General features: G+C 45.5%; 1 protein-coding gene across 1 annotated transcript in view; it reads right to left on the bottom strand.

Annotated features, from left to right (window-relative positions):
• The window catches only part of LOC132405678 (calcium/calmodulin-dependent protein kinase type II subunit alpha), a 332,781-nt gene extending 316,456 nt beyond the window's left edge, over positions 1–16,325 (bottom strand). The window contains exons 1-2 of the mRNA XM_059990685.1: positions 16,089–16,325; positions 15,299–15,393 (exon numbers count right to left, since the gene is read on the bottom strand). Of these exons, the coding sequence (XP_059846668.1) occupies positions 15,299–15,393; positions 16,089–16,312 (319 nt within the window). The 5' untranslated portion in view covers positions 16,313–16,325. The remainder of the gene's footprint in view (positions 1–15,298; positions 15,394–16,088) is intronic.
• Positions 16,326–17,173: the final 848 nt, after the last annotated feature.

Raw genomic sequence — 17,173 nt, 5'->3', positions numbered from 1 at the left:
TGTATTGTATTGAACTGTTGTTGCTAAGTTAACATATTTCACATCACATGCAGGTGATAATAAACTGATTCTGATTCTGTACCCTGGTGTTATACCATGACAGGCCCGTCCACACCGGTACCGTACCCTGGTGTTATTCCATGACAGGCCCGTCCACACCGGTACCATACCCTGGTGTTATACAGTGACAGACTATGCCCCGGAATTACACCGTGACAGACCATCACCACCAGTACCATAGACAGGTATTTAACAGCAACAAACCCGTCCCCACCAGAACTGTACCCCGGTGTTATACAGTGACAGAACCATCCCCACCAGTACTGTATCCTAGTGTTATACAGTGACAGACCCGTCCCCACCAGTACTGTATCCCAGTGTTATACAGTGACAGACCCGTCCCCACTGGTACTGTACCCCAGTGTTATACAGTGACAGACCCATCCCCACTGGTACTGTACCCCAGTGTTATACAGTGACAGACCTGACCCACCAGTACTGTATCCCAGTGTTATACAGTGACAGACCCGTCCCCACCAGTACTGTACCCCAGTGTTATACAGTGACAGACCCATCCCCACTGGTACTGTACCCCAGTGTTATACAGTGACAGACCTGACCCACCGGTACTGTATCCCAGTGTTATACAGTGACAGATTTGTTGCCACTGATACCATACCACAGTGTTATACAGTGGTGAATCTGTTGCCATCAATACTGTATGCCAATGTAATACAGTGACAGATAGGTTGCCAGTACTGTACACCAGTGTAATACAGTGACAGATAGGTTGCCAGTACTGTACACCAGTGTAATACAGTGACAGATATGTTGCCAAATACTGTACACCAGTGTAATAGTGACAAATATTTTGCCAATACTGTACACCAGTGTAATACAGTGACAGGTATGTTGCAGATACTGTACGCCAGTGTAATACAGTGACAGGTATGTTGCCAAATACTGTGCACCAGTGTAATACAGTGACTGGTATGTTGCCAAATACTGTACGCCAGTGTAATATAGTGACAGATGTTGGTGACCCCTGTTTCCATCCAAGGGGTCAGTGTGGACATGGTGGAGGATTACAAATACCTGGGGATACGAATAGACAATAAACTGGACTGGTCAAAGAACACTGAGGCTGTCTACAAGAAGGGTCAGAGCCGTCTCTACTTCCCGAGGAAACCGAGGTCCTTTAACATCTGCCGGACGATGCTGAGGATGTTCTACGAGTCTGTGGTGACCAGTGCTATCATGTTTGCTGTTGTGTGCTGGGGCAGCAGGCTGAGGGTAGCAGACACCAACAGAATCAACAAACTTATTCATAAGGCCAGTGATGTTGTGGGTGTGAAACTGGGCTCTCTGACGGTGGTGTCTGAAAAGAGGATGCTGTCCAAGTTACATGCCATCTTGGACAATGACTCCCATCCACTCCATAATGTACTGGTTAGGCACAGGAGTACATTCAGCCAGAGACTCATTCTACCGAGATGCAACACTGAGCGTGACAGGAAATCATTCCTACCTGTGGCCATCAAACTGTGTCAGACACCCTGAGCCAATAGGCTGGCCCTGGACTTATTTCCACTGGGCATGATTAACTTATTATTATTTGATTATTTATGGTTTTATATTGCTATATTTCTTCACTATTCTTGGTTGGTGTGACTGTAACGAAACCCAGTTTTCCTCGAGATCAATAAAGTATGTCTGCCTGTGATACTGTATGCCGGTGGAACAGAGTGACAGATGTTGGCGATACTGTACACCAGTGTAATACAGTGACAGATAAGTTGCTGGTACAGTGTGCCAGTGTAATACAGTGACAGATAAGTTGCTGGTACAGTGTGCCAGTGTAATACAGTGACAGATGTTGCCGATACTGCCTTCCAGATTTATGCGCTTATAGTTCGCTATTGTATGCTTACACCATCACCCAGATTTCAAAGTTCAAACGTTTAACATTCCAAAGAAATTTCTTATTGAATTACACACGGCACTATATAACTCTGAAATTCTTTGTCTGGCAGGCATCCACAGTAATTACCAAGACCCACAACAGAGTCAATTAAAACTGCACCTAACAGGAAGGACAAACAACCAGCGAGTAAAAAACAACAAACTGTGCAAATACGAAAAGGAAGAATTATAATAATAAATAACATATAAATATTGAGAACATGAGTAGACAAGTGCTTGAAACTGAGTCCATAGATTATGGGAACAGTTCAGTGATGGGGTGAGTGAAGTTATCCTCTGTGGTTCAAGAGCCTGATGGTTGAGGGGCAATAACTTCCTGAACCTGGTGGTGAGGGTCCTGAGGCTCCTGTACCTACTTCCTGATGGCTGAGGGGGTAATCACTGTTCCTGAACCTGGTGGTGAGGGTCCTGAGGCTCCTGTACCTACTTCCTGATGGCTGAGGGGGTAATCACTGTTCCTGAACCTGGTGGTGAGGGTCCTGAGGCTCCTGTACCTACTTCCTGATGGCTGAGGGGGTAATCACTGTTCCTGAACCTGGTGGTGAGGGTCCTGAGGCTCCTGTACCTACTTCCTGATGGCACAGTGTGAAGAGAGCGTGGCCTGGGTGGTGGGGTCACTGACGCTGATTTCCTGTGATGGTGCTCTGTGGTGGGGTGGGGGTTACCCACGACGAACTGAGGAGTTGTGTACACAGCCCGCGCACATTAATGTTTCCCTCGTCCTATTTGCCGGTGACAAACAAGATGCAAAGCAGTTACACAAAGGATCACATCAAAATTTAAAAACTCTGCTAACTGTTCTTGATTCATGGGGATAATTTCAAACACCCACTCTGAGAGGTGTGTGCTTACATCTCCCACCTTATTACACATCCTACACAAAACACTCAACGTTTCAGTCACAACCTCAGTGTTCATTACAATAATTGCTCAGGCACAATTACCATGGAGAACAGACAAAACTCGCACTTCAATCTACCACCTCCTTAAAGTCGTGGCTTCAAGGTCTTCACCTCAACATGGGCCCGTGTCCTGTATAATTTTCAAATTTAGCGTGTGATAAGCAAGGTTGAAAGTGGTCTTAGAGTCATAGAATATTACAGCACAAAAACGGGTCATTCAGCCTAGCTTCTCTTTGCCAAACTGTTATTCTGTGTAGTGCCCGTGACCTGCACCCAGACCATTGCCTCCATACCCCTCCCATCCATATACCTACCCAAATTTCTCTTAAATGATGAAATCAAACCCACATCCACCACATCTTCTGGCACTCTCAGAAGAAGCCCGTTTGCATTTACCCCTCATTACACTGTAAACCTCTATCAAATCTGCCCTCACTCTCGTACACTCCAGGGAATAAAGTCCTAATCTATTCAAATTTTCCCTGAAATCAGGACCTCAGATCCTGGTAATATCCTTGTAAATTTTCTCTGCTCTCTTTCAATTTTATTGATATCTTTCCTGTAGGCAGGTGATCAGAATTGCACACAATAATCCAAATTAGGCTTCACCAACATCTTCTACAACTTCAACATTACATCCCATCTCCCGCACTCAATGCTCTGAAGCTCTCTTTACAATCCTATTTGCCTGTCAAGTTGCTTGTGTTACTCGATAATTCACATGCAAAGGCTTTGGAGCAGCAAACAAAGTGAGTGAGATAAATTTCTCTGTAATGCTTTAGACTATCCTCAATGATTTAACTCAGTGTTCGGGTTTCCAAAGAAATGAGTAATATTTCTAGAACACAATAGTACCTTCAGGCTCTTCAGCCCACGATGTTCTGCCGACCTTTTAACCTTCTCTAAAATTAAGTTAACCCTTCCCTCCTACACAGCCCTCCATTTTTCAGTCAGCCATGTGCTTATCTAAGAGTTTCTTAAACACCCCTAATGTATCTGCCATATATGTGTAGAAAAAAACCTGCCTCTGACATCCCCCTACACTTCCCTCCAAACACCTTAAAATTATGTCCCTTCATATTAGCCATCTTCGTTCACTCTGGAGCTGATCGGAAGTTAATTGGGGGAAATAATTTGGTAAATCAAGTGATTTATTAATGTCACATGTACTGAGATGCAGTGGAAAAACTTGTCTTGCGCGCACTGTTACCATAGAACATTACAGCACAGAAACAGGCCTTTTGGCCCTTCTTGTCTGTGCCGAACCATTTTTCTGCCTCGTCCCACTGACCTGCACCTGGGCCATATCCCTCCAAACCCCTCTCATCCATATACCTGTCCAAGATTTTCTTAAATGTTAAAAGTGAGACCACATTTACCACTTAATCTGGCAGCTCATTCCACACTCCCACCACTCTCTGTGTGAAGAAGCCCCCCAATGTTCCCTTTAAACTTTTCCCCCTCACCCTTAACCCATGTCCTCTGGTTTTTTTGTCCCATAGCCTCAGTGGAAAAAACCTGCTTGCATTCACTCTACCTATAATATTATATACCTCTATCAAGTCTCCCCTCATTCTCCTACGTTCCAGGGAATAAAGTCCTAACCTATTCAACCTTTCTCTGTAACTCAGTTTCTCAAGTCCCGGCAACATCCGTGTTCATACAGATCAGATCATTCCACAATGCCCTGAGGGAGAACATTAACAGCACTGAAGACATCTTCAGAAAGCGATGTCTCAAAAAGGCAGCATTATCACTGAAGATCCCCATCACCCATGACTTGCCGTCCTATTGCAGGAGGTACAAGAGGCTGACCGTTCCTCTTTGCCCTCAGATTTCTGAATGGACTTTGAATGCTACATCACTATTTTTGCTCTCTTTTCCCACTACTTACCTTTTAAAAATTTTTCTTCTTGTGACTTATAGTAATTTTGATGTATTGCACTGTACAGCTCGACAACAAATGTCAGTGAGAATAAACCTGATTCTGATTGTGAGAGTGCAGAACAAAGTGTTACAGAGGAAGTTCAGAACAGGCAGAACAAGGGAGATTATAAGGTCAAGAATCCACTTTAACTTGCAAGGGAACTCTTCAATGGTCTTACAACAGCTGGATAGACGCTGTCCTCGATTCTGGTGGTATGCGCTTTCTTCTGCCGATGGGAGAACAGAAGAACATAAGAACTAGGAGCAGGAGTCGGCCATCGAGCCTGCTCCGCCATTCAATAAGATCATGGCTGATCTGACCATGGACTCATCTCCACCCACCTGTCTTTTCCCCATAACCTTTCATTCTCCTACTATGCAAAAATCTATCCAACCTTGTCTTAAATATATTTACTGAGGTAGCCTCCACTGCTTCATTGGGCAGAGAATTCCACAGATTCACCACTCTCTGGGAAAATCAGTTCCTCCTCATCTCTATCCTAAATCTACTTCCCAAATCTTGAGACTATGTCCCTTAGTTTTCGTCTCAGCTACCAGTGGAAACAACCTTCCTGCCTCTATCTTATCTATCCCTTTTATATGCTTTTATAAGATCTCCTCTCATTCTTCTGAATTCCAGTGAGTACAGTCGACTCAATCTCTCCTCATAGTCTAACCCCCTCATCTCTGGAATCAATCTGATAAACCTCCTCCACATCGCCTCCAAAGCCAGTATATCCTTCCTCAAGTAAGGAGACCAGAAGTGCACGCAGTACTCCAGATGTGGCCTCACCAGTACCCTGTACAGTTGTACTAGTAACCTCCCTGCTCTTAAATTCAATCCCTCTAGCAATGAAGGCCAACATTGTATTTGCCTTCTTGATAGCCTCAAACCAACCTTTTGTGATTCATGCACAAGCACTCCCAAGTCCCTCTGCACAGCAGCATGCTGCAATCTTTTAACATTTAAATAATCTGATCTTCCATTTTCTCTTCCAAAGTGGATGACCTCAGATTTACCAACATTGTACTCCATCTGCCAGACCTTTAACCACTGCAGGGAGATATAGAGATATCTATATCTCTCTGAAGACTCTCCGAATCCTCTACACAATTTGCTGACGATACTAAAGCGAGTGGAAAAGCAAATTTAGATACAATACACTTGGTCCCCTCTTCCAGATCGTTAATGTATATCATGAAAATTTGTGGGCCCAGCACCAACCCCTGTGGCACACTGCTAACCACTGATTGCCAACTAGTGTAACACCCATGTATCCCAACTCTCTGCTTTCTATTGGTTAATCAGTCTTCTATCCATGCTAATTCATCACCCCCACCCAATTCTATGCATCCTTATCTTATGGATAAATCTTTTATGTGGTACCTTATTGAACGCTTTTTGGACATCTAAGTAAATAACATCCATCTGTTCCCCTTAGAGGGGAGAGAGAATGTCTGGGGTGGGTAGGTCTTTGATTTTGCTGAGGCAGTGAGGAGTGTAGACAGATCCATGGAGGGGGTACATGATGTGTTGAGGTGTGTCCACCACTCTCTACATTTCAATGCCTTCTGCCTATAACCTTTGACACCCTTACCATCAACCTCCACTTTAAATACACCCAATGACTTGGCCTCCACAGCTGTCTGTGACAATGAATCCCACAGATTCACCATTTTCTTGCTAAAGGAATTTTTCCTCATCTTGGTTGTAAATGGATGTCCCTCTGAGGCCATGCCCTCTGGTGCCAGAGTCCCCCCCCCCCCCCCCCACAGGAAGCATCCTCAAGACGTACCCGTTAGTAGGTTAGTTGGTTATTGTAAATTGTCCCATTATCCAGTTAGAGGTAAATCAGTGGCTTGCTGGATGACACAGCTCTAAGTTTCCATACTGTATCTCTGAATAAAATTAAATTAATCCTACTTAAAATTAAAAAGTTAGCTTTATTTGTCACGTATATGCCAAATCATACAGTGAAATGTGTTGTTTGCATCAACAACCAACACAGTCTAAGAATGTTCTAGAGGGCCGCCCGCAAGTGCCATCACATATTCTGGCACCAGCGCTGCATTCCCTCACCCACCTCTGATTTAAAAGTCAGACATCTGTTTTTACATCTTCCATTGTCTATTCCAAAGCATCTCAGCGTTCTCTGGGTGGAAGACAAGCTGGATTGCATTTGACTGTGGCTGTACCAGCGTGAGATGAGTTACTGCTGCGGGATTGTTTTTGCAGAAACGTGGCTCCAAGACAACATCCCATGCACCGTCAAATTACAGACCATACCACGCATATACTTGGGCTAGATATATGTGTGTGTATATATAAAAATCAAAATATATATTTTGTTTGCAACTGTATGTTTTTCTGCTTTCATAATTATTTGCATTATATGTGCAGTGTGCTGTTGGTACTGTTTTGCACCTTGGCCCCAGAAAAACTCCGCTTTGTTTGTATTCATGGGAATAGCTGAATGACAATTGAACTTGAACTTGAAATATTTAGATCCTGAGCAAGAACATTGCAACTGCATCTCAGCAATGGCTCACGGATCACATCCGATTATTTATTTCCGTACCACCAGTAGGAGACAAACACACAAAGCTCGAGCAGTCAGTTTGTGGATGGCATAGAATTAGGAGGTGTTGTTGGTGCTGAAGGTCGTGGTAGATTACGGGGGATCCTGGTCACTGGGCTGGGGAGAGGGAGATGAATTTCAATACAGGTAGGCGTGAGGTGATAAAAACCAGAGTAGGGCTCACTCTGTGAATGGTCGGAAACTAGGGAGTGTAATGGAACAGAGGGAATTCGGAGTTCAAGTGCAGTGGCATCACCTCGAATGTCAAGGCCCTGGAGAGGGTGCAGAGGTTTACAGGGTACTGTCTGGTGCCCTCTAAGAGCTTGGGTTGTTCTCTCTGGAGCGGTGGAGGCTGAGGGCAGATCTGATAGATTATGAGGGCATCGTTTTGTCAGGATTCATGCATTTAAGGTGATGGTGGTAATTTCAAAGGAGATGCGAGGGGCAAGTTTTAAGTGGTGGGTGCCTGGAGTGGGGTTAGAGTCAGATACATTAGAGAATTTTAAAAGACATTTAGATAGACACATGAATGTGAGGAAAATGGAAGGATGTGGACATAGTGCAGGCAGAAAGGATTAGTTTAGTTGGCCACTTGATTGCTAATTTAATTGGTTTGGCACAACATTGAGAGTCAAAGGGCCTGTTTCTGTCTTGTACTGTTCTACTCAGATCGACAGGATGGTGACAAAGCTGTTTAGCAAGCTGTCCTTACTCACAACACAAGGTATTGGAGCTGGGATTTTATGTTGCAGTTGTTTAAATTGTTTGTGCAGTTTTGGTCACCCTGTTATAGGAGAGATGTGGTTATACTGGAAAGAGCGCAGAAAAGATTTACGGGGACGTTGCCAGGATGAGAGGGCCTGAATTACGGGGACAAGTTGCAGCATCAAAGAATGAGGGGTTACCTTAAAAAATATTTCAAATTATGAGAGGTATAAATAACAGCCATCTATACTTCTCATAATTTAACTAGAGGGCATAGTTTTAGGGTGAGAGGAGAAAGGGACAACTCTTTCAGCCAGAGGGTGGTGACTATATGAATAAGCTGCCAGAGGAAGTGGTTGAGGCAGGTGTGACGTTATCGTTTCAGAAGCTATTGGACAGGTACACGGAGGGGCAGTGCTTTGGAGAGAGCTGGGCTGAACGGAGGACATTAGGACGGGCAATGTCAGCTCTGTGACTAATCCATCTACCTTGTTAAAAATGAAGTACATATTCTGATAAACAGCCATCAATTTTACCTGTTTACCATCTTCTCCGACTAGTAGGAGGTGTATCTTTACGTTAGTGAGCTCAGTTTCTTTCTGACACATTCCCGTTATCATCAGCAAACTTGCTTTCGTGCCACAAAACTCTTTAGCTTTCAGTGTATCGACAGCATCATTCCCTTAACCAGGGTTTAAAGGGTTAATTGTTACCCTAGATACTCAATGCACCAATACTGGACCTAGGCTGACTCTAGTAAAGTCAGAGCCCCCCCAGAAACATCTCTATTTCTCTAACCCTGGACTTTAAACCACACACTCAATGCAGAGGCAGATCAATGATTTCAGAGAGCAAATTTTAATAAAGACAGGCCAAATAACCGAGAAGGACTAAGCCTTTTTTCAGCTAGTGGTGTGCCTCAGGCCCTCAATTATCCACCAATGCATTCATTCATTCAATTATTATGTGCCGTGTTGTGTGACATGGATGGTCATGGTCTTTTCATGATTGTTCTTGGCAAATTTTTCTAGAGAAGTGGTTTGCCATTGCCTTCTTCTGGGCAGTGTCTTTACGGGACGGGTGACCCCCAGCCATTACCAATACTCTTCAGAGATTGCCTGCCTGGTGACAGTGGTCACATAACCAGGAATTGTGATCTGCACCGGCTGCTCATACGACCATCCACCACCGGCTCCTGTGGCTTCACATGACTCTGATCGGGAGATAAGCAGCTGCTACACCTTGCCCAAGGGTGACCCGCAGGCTAGCAGGGGGAAAGAACACCTTATACCCCATTTGGTAGAGACGTATCTCCACCCTATCATCCAGACAATGAAATAATGTACGTACTCAGAAAGGGAACACAGTGACACAGGTCCAAATGCCATAAGGCATAAGAGCAGAATTAGGCCATTCAGCCCATCGAGTCTGCTCTTCCATTCCACCACGGCTGATTTTCTTTTCACTCTCCTGTCTTCTCCCTGTAACCTTTGACTCCCTGACTAATCCAGAACCTATCAACATCCACTTTAAGTACACCAGTGACTTGGCCTCCACAGCGGACTGTGGCGATGAATTCAACAGATTCACCATCCTCTGGCTAAAGGAATTTCTGTTCTACAGGGCCGTTTCTGTATTCCGTGCCCTCTGATCCCAGACTCTCCCACTAAAGGACACATCCTCTTCTTTTGCCGTTCCATTGAGACTGCCTGACCTTCCAAGTTCCTCCAGCATTTCGTGTGTGTGTGTGTGTGTGTGTGTGTGTGTGTGTGTGAGAGAGTGTGAGTGTGAGTGTGAGTGTGAGTGTGAGTGTGAGTGTGAGTGTGAGTGTGAGTGTGAGTGTGAGTGTGAGTGTGAGTGTGAGTGTGAGTGTGTGTGTGTGTGTGTGTGTGTGTGTGTGTGTGTGTGTGTGTGTGTTAGTTACTCTGGAATTCCAACAGCTGCAGAATCTCTGATGTTCATGACAAGAAGACTGGAGTTTAAACAGAAGAGTATTGCTACAGTTCTTTGTGGTGTGGGTCAATCCAGGGAAATATGAAGTGACTCAATGACTGAGGGACAGCTTCCTCCCCTCTGCCATTGGATTTCTGAATGGACAATGAACCTGTGAACACGACCTCGTAGTTTGTCTTGTTCTGAATTACAATGTACTGCTGCCACAAAAAGACAAGTTTCACAACATATGCCAGAGATATTAAACCTGATTCTGGGTCTGATTCACTTTGGAAGGTCAAACTTGAAGACGGCAAATATTAATCGAAAGATTCTTCGCAGTGTGGAGGAATAGAGGTATGTTTGGGTCCAAATCTATAGCTTGCTCAAAATTGCTGCACAAGTTGATTGTGTGCTTAGAAAGGTATATAGTGTGTTGATTAGTCATCAGTCGGGGGATTGAGTTCAAGAGCTGCGTGGTAATGTTTCAGCTTTATAAAACCCTGGTTAAACCACACGCAGAATACAAGACCATACAATACAGAAGCAGAATTAGGCCATTTGGCCCATCGAGTCTGCTCCACCATTTCATCACAGCTGGTCCATTTTCCCTCTCAGCCCCGATCTCCTGCCTTCTCCCCATATTCCCTCATACCCTGACCAATCAAGCAACTTAAATATACATAAAGACTTGGCCTCCATGGCCGTTCGTGGCATAGTACAAGAATTAAGGATTATGGGCATAAGGCAGGTAGGTGGAGACTGGGTCCAATGTGTTTGTCGCATACATTAATGATCTGGATGATGGGGTGGTAAATTGGATTAGTAAGTATGCAGATGATACTAAGGTAGGTGGCGCTGTGGATAATGAAGTAGGATTTCAAAGTTTGCAGAGAGATTTAGGCCAGTTAGAAGAATAGGCTGAAAGATGGCAGATGGAGTTTAATGCTGATAAGTGTGAGTTGCTATATTTTGGTAGGACTAATCAAAATAGGACATACATGGTAAATGGTAGGGCATTGAGGAATGCAGTAGAACAGAGTGATCTAGGAATAACGGTGCACCTGAAGGTGGAATCTCATTTGGATAGGGTGGTGAAGAAAGCTTTTGGTATGCTGGCCTTTATAAATCAGAGCTTTGAGTATAGGACCTGGGATGTAATGTTAAAATTGTACAAGGCATTGGTGAGGCCAAATTTGGAGTATTGTGTACAATTCTGGTCACCGAATTATAGGAAAGATGTCAACAAAATAGAGAGAATACAGAGGAGATTTACTAGATTGTTACCTGGGTTTCAGCACCCAAGTTACAGAGAAAGGTTGAACAAGTTAGGTCTTTATTCTTTGGAGCGTAGAAGGTTGAGGGGGGGGACTTGATAGAGGTATTTAAGATTATGAGGGGGATAGATAGAGTTGACGTGGATAGGCTTTTTCCATTGAGAGTAGGGCAGATTCAAACAAGAGTACATGAGTTGAGAGTTAGGGGGCAAAAGGTTAGGGGCAACACAAAGGGGAATTTCTTTACTCAGAGAATGGTAGCTGTGTGGAACGAGCTTCCAGTAGAAGTGGTAGAGGCAGGTTCGGTATTGTCACTTAAAGTAAAAATTGGATTGGTATATGGACAAGAAAGAAATGGAGGGTTATGGGCTGAGTGCAGGTTGGTGGAACTAGGTGAGAGTAAGCGTTCAGCACAGGTTAGAAGGGCTGAGATGGCCTGTTTCCGTGCTGTAATTGTTATATGGTTATATGATTTATATGGAGTCGATGGTCAGATAAGCCATGATCTCATTGAACGGTGGAACAGACTCAATGGGCCAGATGGTCTATTCCTTATTCCTTTATTCCCATTTTTTGCCTCCTGTCAATGAGCTATGCTCCACTCATGCTGTTATCTTTCCTGTAGTACCATGGGCTTGTAGCTTGTTCAGCAGCCTCATGTGTGGCACCTTGTCAAAGGCCTTCTGAAAATCCAAGTACACAAAATCCATCCGACTCTCTTTTGTCTATCCTGCTGGTTATCCCTTGAGGAAACCATGCTGATTACGGTCTGTTTTATCGTGTGCCTCCAAGTACCCTGGGATCTCATCCTTGATAATTGACTCTAACATCTTCCCAACCACTGAGGTCAGACTAACTGGCCTATAGTTTCCTTTCTTCTGCCCCTCTCTCTTCTTGAAGAGTGAAGTGACACTTGTGATTTTTCAGATATCTCACGATTCTTGAAGGATTATTACTAATACCTCCATAATGACTTCAGCCACCACTTTCAGAACTCAGGGGTGTAGACCATCTGGTCCGGGTGACTTATCTTCAGACCTTTCAGTTTCCCAAGAATCTTCTCTCTAGTAATGGCAACTTCACACGCCTCTGACCTCTGACACTCTCGAACTTCTGGCGTACTGCTATTGTCTTCCACAGTAAAGACTGATGCAAAATACTGATTCAGTTCCTTCACCATTTCTTTGTCCCCCCATTACCACCTCTGCAGCATCATTTTCCAGCTGTCCGAGATCTACTCTTCACTCTCTTTTACACTTTATGTCTCTGGAAAAAAACTTTTGGTATCCTCCTTAATATTATTGACTAGCTTACTTCCGTATTCCATCTTTATCTCACCTTCTTAATGACTTTTTTTAGTTGCCTTCAATTGGAGTATTGTGTTCATGTCTGGTCACCTCATTATAGGGAGGATGTGGAAGCTTTAGAAAGGGTGCAGAGGAGATTTCCCAGGACGCTGTCTGAATTAGAGAGCATGTCGTATGAGGATAGGTTGAGCGAGCTAGAGCTTCTCTCTTTGAAGTGAAGGAGGGTGAGAGGTGAAGAAGATAACAAAAAGCATAGATGGAGGGGACAGGCATCACCTTTTTCCCAGGGTGGAAATGGCTAATACAAGAGGGCATAACGTTAAGGTGATTGGAGGAAAGTGTTGGGTGGATGTCAGAGGTAGGTTTTTTACAGAGAGTGGTAGCTGTGTGGAAGGTGCTGCCTGGGGTGGTGATAGATGCAAATACATTAGGGACATTTCAGAAACTCTTAGACAGGCTGACAGAAGAATGGAGGTTCTATGCAGGAGGGAAGGGTCTTGGAGTAGGTTAAAAGGTTGGCGTAACAACCTGGGCCGAAAGGCCTGTAGTGTGCTGTAATGTTCCACGTTGTAGTGACAGAGGATTGGAATTGGTTAATTGGTTTACTATTGTTGCATGTGCTGAGACGCAGTGAGAAGCTTCCTATCTTGCATCTTATTCATACAGATCAGATCATTGCAAAACAATAACACAGTTACAGTGCAGGCAGACAATAAGGTACAAGCTCATAACAAGGTAGATGGTGAGGCCACAAAGTCCAGTTTATCAAACGAAGAACAAGACTTGAATAAGAGGACATTGTTTCAAGCACGGGGGTGGTGGGGCGGTGTCTGTCTGCAATTCTCCGCCACCGGGGAAGAGGACATTGTTTCAAGCACGGGGGTGGTGGGGCGGTGTCTGTAGGGGACTGTGGCCTTCAGATCACTGGAGGCATTGCGGAGCTTTGTACACACAAAAATCGGGGGATGAAGGGCTTTGGAAACTAAAACAGATAGGATGTCACAATCCAACCCTGGTCAGCCAAGACCTTTCAACAGTGGGGTAGATTTAATTAATTTATATTATTTAAAGATACAACGCAGGACTTCCGGCCTTTTGAGCACCATTGCAAAACACATCTCTTGCTAACTCCTGCAATACCAGTAACTGCCAAGAGAGAAGATTTAGTTATTTATTTGGCGACGAACAGGTCCTGTTAGTGTAACGAGCCAAGCCACCCAGCAAGCCCTGATTTAACCCAAGCCTAATCACAGGACAACTTATAACGTCTGATTAACCTAACTCTCTTTGGACTTTGGACTCAGCAGTGAGAAGAGAGCGTGCCCTGGTAGATGGGAGGTGAGGGGGGAAGGGGGGTCCTTGATGATGGATGCTGCTTTCCTGCAACAATGCTGAGTGGAGGGGAGTGTTTGCTCGTGATGGACTGGGCTGTATCCTGCTGAGGAAACTGGAGCACACAGAGGAAACCCATATGGTCACAGGGAGAATGTACAAGCTCCTTACAGAGGAAACTGGTATTGAACTCCAAACTCCACACCTCGAGCTGCAACAGCATCACACTAAATGCTATTCTCCTGTGGTGCCCTCCCCCTGAACAATGGTGGAGAGTGACAGGGATATGCTCGGTAACCACCACCTCCCCAGCCCTGTCCGGATTCCTGTCACCCTGCCCCCTGTCCCTCTCCCTGCAGTTTGGGAGGAATTTGCTCTGGCTCTCTCTGAGGGAGTCTGCAAACCCTAGTTTCCCGTGTCACAGTGCCCTTGAATGGAAAAGCCTACAAAAGGTAACGGATACAGCCCAGTCCCTCCACTCAGCACATCCATACACAGCATTGTTGCAGGAAAGCAGCATCCATCATCAAGGACCCCCCTCCTCCCCCCACCTCCCATCTTTCAGGGCACGCTCTCTTCTCACTGCTGCGATCAGGAAGAAGGTACAGGAGTCTCAGGACTCACACCACCAGGTTCAGAATAGTCATTACCCCTCATCCATCATACTCTTGAATCAGAGAGATCTCAGAGATCTCCTTCTGAGAGTCCACCCCATCACTGAACTGTTCCCACAACCTAGGGACGCACTTTCAAGGACTCTTCATCTCATGTTCTCAATATCTATTGCTCATTTATTTATTCATTATTATTTATTTTCTCTTTAGTATTTTCACAGGTTGTTGTCTTTTGCACACTGGTTGTTTGTCCGTCCTGTCGTGTGAGGTCTTTCATTGACTCTTGTGTTTCTTGTGGTTACTGTGATTGCCCACGGGAAAATGAATCTCAGGGTTGTTAATGGAGATATATACATACTTTGAGGGGGCAGAAACAAGCGCCAGGGCAGGTGTAAGGTGTGGCATCATTATTGGGGTCAATTAAAGCCCCCACCCCTCCCATCCTCTCCCGATTTTGCACCCTCCCACCTTCTGAACACACAGGGCTGGGGCTTGAAGGAAAACTAAACTCAGCAGAATGGCAACTTGGAACCTGAATTTGAAGCCGCTCTGCCCACTGAGACAGGGCTAGCCCGTCCAACTGCAGCCGCTGCCTGTCCAAATGCCCAGCAGAGGGGCAGGATAGGCACTGAGAAAAGATGACACATTTGCACACACACACGACCCTTCACCAACATCCCCCAATGTAATTAGCACACACACACACTACAATCCCTCCCCGAACATCTTGATCAGGCTCACCCCGAGCTGACAGCTTCTTGGTGTTGATAATCTTCGCCGCATATTCCTGTCCTGTCAAAGTCTTCACACAGCGCTTGACAATCGAGAAGGCTCCTCTGAAATCAGCAACATTTTACAATTTCAGTTTCACGCTGGCACACGCTAACTCACACACACACACCCCCACACTCTTATATATATACACACACACACTGACACACACACAGGCATACACACACTGACAGACTCTCTCACACACACACTCTCCCACACTCTCATACACACAGACACCCACCACACACACATACACACTGACATACTCTCTCACACACACACTCTCTCCCACACTCTCATACACACACACACACACCCACATTCACAGACACCCACCACACACACATACACACTGACATACTCTCACACACACACTCATACACACACACCCACCCACATTCACAGACACCCACCACACACATACACACACTGACATACTCTCTCACACACACTCTCATACACACACACCCACCCACATTCACAGACACCCACCACACACACTGACATACTCTCTCACACACACACTCTCTACCACACTCTCATACACACACACACACACACACCCACCCACATTCACACACTCCCACCACACATACACACACGCACACTGCCCCACACTCACAGTCCCGTCACACACACACTCACTACCCTCCATTCACACACACTCACACGTACAGACAGACACACACACGTCAAACTTAAAATTGTAAGAAGGCGAATTTTTTTTCGTTCAGCCTCGAGGGTTGCAATTCCTTACTTTCCCAGCTCCTCGTACATCTGATATTCCTCGCTGAACCGAGTGGACGTTATCGTGGCCATGCTGATTTCCCTTCTCTCTCTCTCTCTGTAGCGGGGCAGTCTCTCTTCTCGTCGCCGAGCTGGCTTTGATTGGCAATTCCCCTGCACGGGAAAAGCCCGTCTACATCGGAGCCGCACCGAGCCCACACTGGTTATTTCATCAACCCTCCTCCTCCCCAGCATCGATCTCCTCCCCTTCCCCTCCCTTCGCCAGCCAGCAAACCTGTTTCCAAGACAACACTGGAGGCAGGAACAGTGGAACCCGCGCACACTCCCTCAGAAGGGAAAGGAATTGGAGGGGCTAAACTGAGACGAGGTATTACCCCTCGTAGAGGGCTGTGAGTTCTGACATCAGGCGAGAGGAGAGGGTTTCCAAGCTCGAAACACGAGGTTCTGCAGATGTTGGAAATGCAGAGTAACGCAGACTGGAGGAACGCGGAAGGTCGGGCAGTATCTGTGGAGGTGAATAGGCAGGCGAGGTTTCCCGCGGAGACCCTGCGTCAGGACTGGAAAGGAAGGGGAATTCCCAAGCCTGTGCCGGCTCTGAGCGGCTTGAGCTTCGGTTGAGACTTTTCCCTGGAGTGTAGGAGGCTGAGGGGAGGTTCACTATATCATGGAAGGCCAGGTTTCTCTTTCGCCATGACCAGGAGCAACTCCTCATGTTCCATACGGGCAGCCTGGATTTCTCCAACTCCTGGTCACTTTCTGGAATGAGCTGCCAGAGGAAGTGGCTGAGGCAGATGCAATTAGTTTAAAAGGCACTTGGATGGGTACATGGGAAAGGTTTGGAGGGATACAGGCCTAAACAGAGGCAAATGGGACTGATTCAGAGAGGCAACTTTGTCAGTGTGGGTGTGTAGGGCTGAAGGGCCTGTTTGACTCTGCCTCTACCTCAAAAAGGTCTGAATAGAAAGGTGATCAATTTTTAATGAGTGAGGTGGATAAATGAGGATGTGGAACAGAGGTCACATATCAAACATGATCCCTGGAGTGAACTATGAGGACCGTTTGATGGCTCTGGGCCTGTACTTGCTGTTTAGAAGG

Source organism: Hypanus sabinus, chromosome 15 (genome assembly GCF_030144855.1).
Source record: "Hypanus sabinus isolate sHypSab1 chromosome 15, sHypSab1.hap1, whole genome shotgun sequence".
NCBI lineage: Eukaryota > Metazoa > Chordata > Chondrichthyes > Myliobatiformes > Dasyatidae > Hypanus > Hypanus sabinus.
The sequence above is the reverse complement of the archived record's forward strand: the minus strand, read 5'-3'. Positions and strand labels throughout refer to the sequence as shown.